This window comes from Talpa europaea, assembly GCF_964194135.1.
Source record: "Talpa europaea genome assembly, chromosome: 10".
NCBI classification, from domain to species: Eukaryota; Metazoa; Chordata; class Mammalia; order Eulipotyphla; family Talpidae; genus Talpa; species Talpa europaea.
Window position 1 is genome coordinate 45,335,027 of NC_140077.1, and position 10,561 is coordinate 45,345,587.

The 10,561-nt window shown below is 38.2% G+C and overlaps 1 protein-coding gene across 2 annotated transcripts in view; it reads left to right on the plus strand.

The window, feature by feature from the left end:
- The window catches only part of SLC25A16 (solute carrier family 25 member 16), a gene marked incomplete at its 3' end in the record, with an annotated part of 39,802 nt that extends 29,803 nt beyond the window's left edge, over window positions 1-9,999 (plus strand). Inside the window, exons 7-9 of one of the 2 annotated variants that reach the window (XM_084244676.1) lie at window positions 661-823; window positions 7,601-7,669; window positions 9,843-9,999. In XM_084244676.1, the coding sequence (XP_084100802.1) occupies window positions 661-823; window positions 7,601-7,669; window positions 9,843-9,999 (389 nt within the window). Of the gene's footprint in view, window positions 1-660; window positions 824-7,600; window positions 7,670-9,811 lie in introns of both variants that reach the window. The other variant, XM_084244677.1, reaches the window with a different exon arrangement.
- Between the last annotated feature and the right edge of the window lie 562 nt (window positions 10,000-10,561).

The window sequence follows — 10,561 nt, forward strand, 5'->3', positions numbered from 1 at the left end:
CCAGGGAGACCCGTCTTGATTTTATTCATGTGAGATTTTAATGGGACCATTATAAAATCATTTAAGTGTTCAGCAAGTATGAACTGCATATTATTAATAATTGAGTTAATAATTTAATATTTATTAGATTTTGTATATTTATAAGCCATGTATTTTATAAGCCATTTATTTTATAACCATGTTACAAGTATCATGGTTACAACTCTTCATTGGAGAGAAAATTAGGCAATGAATTGAAATTAACAACTTTGTCACTTCTTAATTTTTTTCTCTCTGCTGTACATTATCACCATTATTGTAAATATGTTGTCATATGTACTTACAATTACTAATCATGAGTGCAATTTTTGCTCAGGTGAGTCCTTAGAAAACTGTTTCATTCTATTCACATGTAAGGTAGCATTTATACTCAGCTACTACTTGTATTCAGTGAACTGGAATATAAGTATTTGGAAACCAATGCTATTATTTTTCATAGATGGTAATTTTGTCATATTTGTAAGCATTAATTACATCTTTTATCTTAAAATAAGTAAAACATGACAAATCAAGAGATGTATAGGTAGGTTTTTGAGTTAATAAGTTATTCTGTAAGATTGATGTCTTTTTAAAATTTGTATCCTGTTAAGCATCATGGTGAATTCATATTTTGTTTTTCAGGTGTTTCTTTTTTTACTTTTGGTACCTTAAAGAGTGTTGGGCTTTCCCATGCTCCTAACCTTCTTGGCAGACCTTCATCGGACAATCCTAATGTCTTGGTTTTGAAAACTCACATAAACTTACTTTGTGGTGGTGTTGCTGGAGCTATAGCACAGACAATATCGTAAGTTTCTTCCTTAATTCAATCAGATTATAGTTACTCAATCCAGATTTTTAGCATTGCTTAGTCACTTTTTCAATAGATTATTAAAACACAAAATCCCTTACAAAATATAAGTATTATTTAATACACTTTCTCAAATGTGCCCACACTTCAAGCATATTATTAAGGATTATGTGTCAATTACCAAATTAATTTAAATTTACCAATTTCCTATGGATTCATTTAAAAGAAAGAAAACTAGAAAGTAATGTTAAGTATATTCTTCATTCATATTTTCTCCCGAATTTTTGCTCATATTAAGTTTCTGAAGTGTGTGTGTGTGTGTGTATGTGTGTGTCTGAGGTACAACTTTTCTTGCACTAAATCTTTTTGTCAGGCAATGTATTAGACATTTGTCTAATACACTGAAGGTGAAACAAAACCTCAAGGAGCCTGAATTTTTGGCAACCCATTTTGGACAATTGATGCTATCTATAGTCTCACAAAGCAACACATAGCAGTTAAAATCAAAGATTGTCTGAAAGCCCAAAGTGGGTCTATCTTGTTCCCTTTCACACCCTACCCCCACTGTTATGAGACAATAAGGTAGGTAGGGCTAGCGCTATGCCCCAAAACTCAGCGTGAATCAGCTATAAAAGCTAGACCTTTGCCCCATTTCCAAAGACTTGTCATTGTCCTTGAAGAAGAGGAGGAAATGTCCTGATAACATTACTAAGGTTAAAAACTAAGCCCCTACTCCTTACTCAACAGGCAAGTTTGGAAGACTTATATGGATAAGGGGAATTAATGGGAACCAGGCCATTAAGCCAATAATCTGGACCATGAGTCAGAACATACCCCAGGCCAGATAGCCTAGCCAGTCACTGATGTCTAGAGTATAAAAAGAGCTTCTAGACCCTCTGCCAGCACAGACAACCTCTTTTCTCTCACTGCTTCTATCAGCAATGAATTTCAATAAATCTTCATTCACTGTTCTTTAAAAAAAAAAAAAGGAGCCTATACTCTTATTGAGACAGAGAATACAATAAAGTTATGTATTAATACGTGTTGTGTGGGAAACATAATTGGTAGAGGAATTACTATGTTGTAATCAGATAAGTGACTTCAAAGAATTTTCCAGACCAAGAGAGTCAGTAGATCAGATTAAAAGAAAGGTGCTGGGCAACAAATGTTGGCGAGGATGTGGAGAAAAAGGAACTCTCCTGCACTATTGGTGGGAGTGCAAACTTGTCCAACCACTATGGAGAGCTGTGTGGAGATTTCTGGACCTACTAAACATAGAGCTTCCATATGATCCAGCAATTCCACTCCTAGGTATTTACCCAAAGGACACAGAAATATCAATTCCAAAGAGCACCTGCACCCCTATGTTTATAGCAGCACTGTTTACAATAGCTAAGCTTTGGAAACAACCCAAATGCCCAAAAATAGATGACTGGATCAAGAAGATGTGGTACATATACACCATGGAATATTACTCAGCATTCAAAAAAGATAAACACATGCAATTTGCAGCAACATGGATGGCGCTGGAAGGGATCATGCTCAGCGAAATAAGCCAGAAAGAAAAAGAAAAATACCTGATGGTCTCACTCATAGCAGGAATCTAGAAAACTTAAATAAGGGACCAGGAAAATGAATAACTATAAGAAAGTGAAAATCAAAATCAACAAAAAACTATGAACCAGAGACACTCTATGAGGGGTGGGGGGAGAGGGGAGGGATTGGGGTCAAAATAAGGAGGTTGCATTTGTATGGGGAATATAAAAATAAAATTTATTTTAAAAAATAAAAATAAATAAATAACAGAAAGGTGCTGGGATACTAGAAGCAGGAACTTTTCAGGATTAGGAAGAAGAAAAGTTTTCTGTGACTGAGAAGTATGCTGAAAAACAGGAGGTTGCACTGTCATAAAGACTCAAAAAAAGAGAGTATCCAATGGGAAAAGAAAAGCAAAACAAGATAATACTGATAATACTGGAAAATAAGGTGTTCACTGGATTTTATAATTAAGGACTTCTGTATGGTTGGGTGGAGGGAAATTCCCCTTGCCTTTCTAGGCTTTTCTCTGACTGTTCAAGCAAACAAATTAATACCCCACTGATTAGTATGAGAAAAAAAAATTTAATTATACATATGTGGAGAATTTACATGGCTTGTAAATTCTAGATTAAGAAAGACAGACTAAGGATTTTTATTTGCACTGATGAATAGGATAAGGGTCAGAGGCATCAAATAGGGAGAGGAATATCACATGATGAGGAGAGAATGACATATGTCACAAAACCAGAAGATCTAGATGTTTTCCCTGCCATAAGATAGGTTCCTTTGGGGCCTCCCCGGTGGCGCAGCGGTAGAGCGCTGGGTTGCGAAGCTGCCCTTGGCCTCTGCGGCGCCGGTTCAATCCCCGGCTGCTCTCCGGCCACCGGAGGAGGGTCCCACATGGCGCGCAGACCTCTCCTGCCGCCCGCTGCTCCCCTCAGCAGTGTACTTCGGTCCTTCTGCCTGCTCTGCTCCCCGCTCTGGCTCTGGTGAATTCTCTCACCCTCCCGCGCTTCTGACTGTACCCAGTGCATGTGTAAACAAAACAAACAAACAAGCAAACAAATAAAGAAAAACATGCCTCTATTAAAAAAAAAAAAAAGATAGGTTCCTTTGATTAAAAGATTATTTCTGTAGATGACCCTAAATCTGGGTAATTTTTATTCTTTAAGATAATGGTTAACAGGTTCACTTGAAGCCCAAGGCTTTGATTGACCTTAGCTCTACTTGGCATTTGACATTTATTGGAAAAAGCCTGCTCTGGACATTTTGAGAAGATCTATCTTTCATTACCTTGGTGAAAGCAAATATAGTGTATTTTTGGGTAGGAACAAATCTTACTAGACTAAAGAAGAAAAGTGTGTGGTTTACTTTTAGAAATCTGACTGTGGAACCTTGTTTGCAGAGATACTATTACCTCCAATGATTCTAATTCTCTTGGTTTTATTGCTCCTTTTCTTTATTATTCATTTTTAAAAAAATATCTATTTATGCATATGAGAACTGGGGTACAAGCCAGAGGTGCGGGGGCCAGGGGTGAGAGGATTCACCAGAGACAAAGTGGGGAGCAGAACAGGTAGACTGACTGAAATACACTGCTGAGGGGAGCAGCCAGCAAGACAGGAGAGGTCTGCAGTCCCTGGCCGGGGATTGAACTCGTGCTTCAGAGGCTGTGGATTGCTTCATAGTGCTATGCTTAACCCCTTGTGCCACCAGGGAGGCCCTTCTTTATTATTTACTTCCTACTTAAATCCTTGTAATGTGTCTTCTCTTTCCTTCTTCTCTTTTTAAACTATATTCTATACAGGTCCAGTGTCTTCTGCTCAGTTCTTTCAATCGCCTTCCAATTGTTTTAATTCTTGGGTTTGTAACAATGCCCTCTCTTGCTGATCATTCTCCCCACCCTTCCCTTTTCAGGCATCTTACTGTTCCAATCCTCTTCCTTCCTATTTATGCCACTTTTTTAAAGCTTCAGCTAGACTTTAGTTCTCTGTTCGTCCCATAAATATTTAGAATAGCTCATTTATCTTTATGATTTTAATGGTGATCTCTGTAGATAACTAATTTTATTTGAAAATTTGTCACTGACTCCATTACTTCAATAACATGCCTTGCATGTTTCTACTTGTATCTTCTGCCATCATTGCAAACTTCATAATTCAGATATTACTTTTTTGTCTTCTTCAAGACAATCATCAGCTCCCAACTTTCTATTTTGTTATTGATAATCATTTATCTGTTAGTCCTGATACTTTGTAATCATTTTTCACATGATTTGTATTCCCAGTGTGAAAATGTGCGTTCATATTTTTCACATTGTATTTGGTGGCAATGGTCATAAGTCTTGTGATTTTTTTACTTCAGAACTTTGCTTAGAATGTTATTTTCCTTCTGGGCCTCCCTGGCGGCCTAGGGTTAAGTCTCAGCGCTACTACTATGGAGGCCCACCACAACTGCCTGAGTTTGATCCCCGGGCAGGGAGCTAGCCCACATGTGGGGCAGCAGACCTCTCTTGTTTTACCTGCTGCTCCCCTTAACAGTATATTCAGGGCCTCCCCTGGTGGCGCAGATGGTTGAGCGCAGCGCTGTGAAGCTGTTCGTAGCCTTTGCAGCGCCAGTTCTATCCTGGCCGGCCATGGCGGGGCGGACCTCTCCTGTCTCACCCACTGCTCCCCTCATCAGTGTATTTCCTCAGTCTGTCTGTTCTGTTCCCCGCTCTGTCTCTGGTGAATCCTCTCACCCTCCCACGCATCTGGCCTGTACCCCCGTCTTGTATAAATAAATAAATAAATAAATCTTTTTGAAAAACAACAGTGTGTTCAGTAGATGTGCCTGTTCTGCTCCCCATTCTGTTTCTTATGCATCCTCTAACTGCCCTCTCATACCTCTGGGCTCCACCCCAGTTCTACGCAAAAGTAAATAAATAAATAAAATCTTAAAAAAATGTTATTTTCTTTCTTTCCCTTTTTTTGCTAGTTCTGATCTTTGTACTTTGTCTTTCCACATTCTCTCTTTTGTACTAATCAATTCCTTCTACTCAGACACAATTGTTCCTGCTTGGAAATTATGTACATATATATTATTTTTGTACATATATATTATGTACATATAATTATGTACATATATATTGTATAATTATGTACATATATATTATTTTTGTCATATATTACTTATGTATATATTAGACACCTTGGAGAATTTTTTTTTTTAAAGATTTATTTTTATTTATTTATACAAGCACTGGGTACAGTCAGAAGCGCGGGAGGGTGAGAAATTCACCAGAGCCAGAGCTGGGAACAGAACAGGCAGACTGACGAAGTACACTGCTGAGGGGAGCAGCGGGCAGCAGGAGAGGTTTGCGCGCCATGTGGGACCCTCCTACGGTCGCCGGGGAGCATCGCTGCGGGCAGCTTCGCAACCCAGCGCTCAACCGCTGTGCCACCGGGAAGGCCCGACCTTGGAGAACTTTGAATAGGAAATTACAAAGCATTCTTGTGACACTGAAGAATGCTGGAGTCTAGACTCCATTTTTTTTTTTTTTTAAGATTTATTTGTTTATACAAGCACTGGGTACAGTCAGAAGCGCGGGAGGGTGAGAGAATTCACCAGAGCCAGAGCGCGGAGCAGAGCAGGCAGAAGGACAGAAGTACACTGCTGAGGGGAGCAGCGGGTGGCAGGAGAGGTCTGCGCGCCATGCGGGACCCACCTCCGGTGGCCGGGGAGCAGCCGGGGATCGAACCGGCACCGCAGAGGCTGTGGGCAGCTTTCCAACCCAGCGCTCAACTGCTGCGCCACCAGGGAGGCCCTAGACTCCATTTTCTTTTCTTTTTTTTTTTTTAAGATTTATTTATTTATGCAGGCAATAACTGGGGCACAGGCCAGAGATGGGGTGTGAGAGGATTCACCAGGGACAGTGGGGAGCAGAGCAGGCAGATCTACTGAAATACACAGCTGAGGAGAGCAACAGGTGAGTCAGGAGAGGTCTGCAGCGCCACCGTGTGGGTAACTCCCTGGCCAGGGATCGAACTTGTGCTGCAGTGGCTGTGGATAGTTTCATAGTTCTCATCTCAACCCTTGCACCACCAGGAAGGCCCCCTCCACTTTTTTATCTTCATGTTGGTATAAGAGTACCTACTTTAAGAAACTGTGACGATGGAGTGAAATAATGTACAAGCACGGGACCTAACAAAGTCAATATTAGCAAAATAAAGTATATATATTTAAAAAAATCACCTGAGATTCTTCTCCTAAAAAAGATTACTTTCAGGTATTTCATTTCAGGCAATCTTTTATATGGAATTTTCTCTCCTCTAATGCAATTACCTGTATTGTTAATTCTAGTCCTTAAGGAAATTTTTTGTTGGTTTACTGGTGTGCAAAGCATCTTAGGGTAGTGGTCTTCAACTGGGAGGATTTTGTATCCAGTGAACATTATTAATAGCTGGAGACATTCTGGGTTGTCACAGCTGGGGGTGTGCTTCTGACATCTAGTGGATAGAGGCCAGGGATGCACTTAAGCAACCTATAGTGTACAAGCAGGCCTTTTAACAAAACAAAATTCTGCTGAGTAATTGCTAAAGATCTTATTAGCTTTATTTAATGATTCATGAGTAGTTATCTAACAGATAGAAAGGAGCTCTGAGGAGCTGTACAACATGAAAGACTTTTATAGGTAGACGGAATCAGGAATAAGGAGGTTATACTTGGAAAACGTGAATTGGTTGTGGCAAGGTCACTTTCCATTAGGGGATGGCAGGGTTCTTTTTAGACAAATGACTGCACTAGTGCTGATCAGGTGATTCCTGATTAACTGGTTAAAGATTCCATTTCTGAGAGAGACTGAAACTGTAATTAATGTAAGTATCTGGAGAAGTGGGGTTTAGCATAAGTGATTCCATTTGGGCCCTTTGTCTTATCCACAACTAAGAATAACCACAAAATCCGAAATTGAGAAACCCTGTCTTAGGGTAACAACAATGAAGATCACTGCATTTGTTTCTTCACGCAGTAGTGTTTAATTTGGCCTTGAGTAATGAATAAAACTTGGTATTGTGCTGATGGATGATAACAGGAAGAGAAGCACATAGCAAAGTCAATTAGAGGACTATATTGTTATTTGACTTACAGATTAGACAAAACAACTAGAGAATACTTCTTAGCAAATATGAAGATTTGTTGTCAACAATTGCCAAACCGAAATAAACACTTTTAAGCCCTGCCTTTTTCTTCTTGTAGCTACCCATTTGATGTAACTCGTCGGCGAATGCAATTAGGAACTGTTCTTCCAGAATTTGAAAAGTGCCTGTAAGTTCTTCATATGCCATTGTTCATTTTCTTTATGTAACTTTTAGTAAGTAGGAATATATGAGTGTAGTCTCACCTGTAGTCTAGATCTTCCCTTGACCTCCCTTAATATGTTTTTATAACTTTATATAAGATTTTAATCATGTCCTGATACTCCTATTAAAAATTTCACTTTAAAGCAACTCCAATAAGTAGAAATATAATGTTAGCCACATTTATAATTAAAACTTTTCTGATAGCCACATTTTATTTTATTTATTTATTTTTTAACTAACTTTATTTTATTTTAAAGATTTATTTATTTATTTATACAAGCACTGGGTACAGTCAGAAGTGCGGGAGGGTGAGAGAATTCACCAGAGCCAGAGCGGAAAGCAGAACAGGCAGACTGATGAAGTACACTGCTAAGGGGAGCAGCGGGCGGCAGGAGAGGTCTGCACGCCATGTGGGACCCTGCTCTGGTGGCCAGGGAGCATCCGGGGATTGAACCTGTGCTGCAGAGGCTGCAGGCAGCTTTGCTGCCCAGCGCTCAACCGCTGCGCCACTGGGGAGGCCCTGATAGCCACATTTTTAAATAGTATAAAAAGAAACATGAACTAGAAAATGCCGAGAGTCCCATTTGGCTTTAGTTTCCGTATTACTACTAACCCACAGGAAACAACTACTTGTCAGTTTTGGGTGCAATATTAAAGAAGAACATGCATATTATAAAGGCCCTTCCTTTATCCACGTAAAAAGCTATGTATATGTATGAGATTGCTTTTTTTGATATATTTAAACCAAGACAACATAGCTCAACAACAAACAGAATGTACAAGTAGATAAGCAAATTCAGCTGTCCTCTAAAAAGATGGACATTAAAGAGGTTTGCAAATTATAAAACAATGTCAGGCTTTTTCCTCAATTTTTTTGCTTTGATAAATTATTTTTCATAAAAGTGTCATTTATATAGCCATGTAATGAGTATATTTTTAAGTGAAAAATATTTCAAAAAATTTGTTTCAACTTCTCATGGAATATTGATAAGTTAAAGAAAATAACCAGATGAAATTGTTTTAAAATATTTAATATATCTAAAATGGGCCTCCCCGGTGGCACAGCGGTTGAGCACTGGGTTGCGAAGCTGCCCGCGGCCTCTGCGGCGCCGGTTTGATCCCCGGGTGCTCCCCAGCCACCGGAGGAGGGTCCCGCATGGCGTGCAGACCTCTCCTGCCGCCCGCTGCTCCCCTCAGCAGTGTACTTCGGTCCTTCTGCCTGCTCTGTTACCCGCTCTGGCTCTGGTGAATTCTCTCACCCTCCTGTGCTTCTGACTGTACCCAGTGCATGTATAAACAAAACAAACAAACACATAAATAAATAAACATGCCTCTATTAAAAAAAATTAAAAAAAAATTTAATATATCTAAAATATGGTCATTTCAGCATTTCAAATTTCACATCCTTTTTTTGGTATACTTAGCTTTTGAAATCCAGGGTGTATTTTATACTCACTGTATCTTTCAATTTGTTTTTGCCACATTTCAAGTGTTAGCCATATATGGCTAGCAGTTACTATTATCATACAGCAGAGTTTAGCTATAGAAATGAATTATTCTTTTGACTGATTATGTCCCTCAGGGACAGAGCAGGTTGTTTGTTCTGATCTCAATTCCCGTTGTTTTCCCAAAAGAGTTTTTGAAGATTTCAGCTCATATTGTCTACTGAAAGGGAAATTCAAAGCCTAATATGTTGTTTTAAAAAGAAAATATACCATTTGAAACAAGAAAACTCTTCATTGTTGAAATATGAAATATTGTCCTTCAAGCTTTAGTTTTATAACCATCTACTTGTTATAGTAAAGAACTTGAGTTAAAGGGTAACTGCTCACATATCCTTTAAAAAGATTACATCGGTATTTCAAATATTATAATAAAATTGTTTCCAATAAATCTCACCAACATAGTATAAGCAAAATACATTATTTTAATGAGCCCTACATTTCTGAGTATAACTCTTGTATTTGTTTGAAAGAATTGCTGTTTTATTGTGAATTTTTAGTTTGTTTTAACATTCGCCTTCCAAAAGGTATTCAATATGACATTTCAGCTTCTTTTAAAAATGCAATTATGTGGATCCTTAAATCTCTGTGTAAAAGTGGGCATACGGGTTTCATCTTTTAACTATTTTCTTTCAGTACCATGCGGGAGACTATGAAGTATGTCTATGGACACCATGGAATTCGAAAAGGATTGTATCGTGGTTTATCTCTTAATTACATTCGCTGCATTCCCTCTCAAGCAGTGGCTTTTACGACATATGAACTTATGAAGCAGTTTTTTCACCTCAACTAAAAAAATTGTGATTTATTTTCTGTAATAAAATCTCAGAGAGAGAAATTAAAGTTAACTTTACTTTTGGGGGGAACATTACTTGAAGGGGGACTTTTACCCTGTCACATGAACCACTGGTATTTTTAATACTTGATTTTTTATTCATCAAAAATCAAAAATGCTTACTATACTTTTTGATGCCAAAAGTTGTATCTTAGAACATTGAAAAAAAATTCCTAAGCTGATGCTGGCTAATCAGTTAGGTTATTTGAAACTATTTTAATGTGTTATTTGGAGGTAGAAATAGCTGCAAAATATTCAAGAGGTTACCATTAGCTTTATCATGCTGTTCCAAGCTTTTAATTGTTATCATGATTTTCAAAGACTTAAACATTGATTATTATTATAATAAACAGACTTGGCTATATTGAGCAGAATGAAGAGAACTGAATTTTAAAGTTCTGTAAAACATAGCTGAGGAGGCCAGCATTGAAGTATTATTCTTATTATCTCTCTCATTATTCTGTTTCATTTGATAAAAGGACAAACTTTTTCTCTTTATTTTGTAATAACATGAATGTTG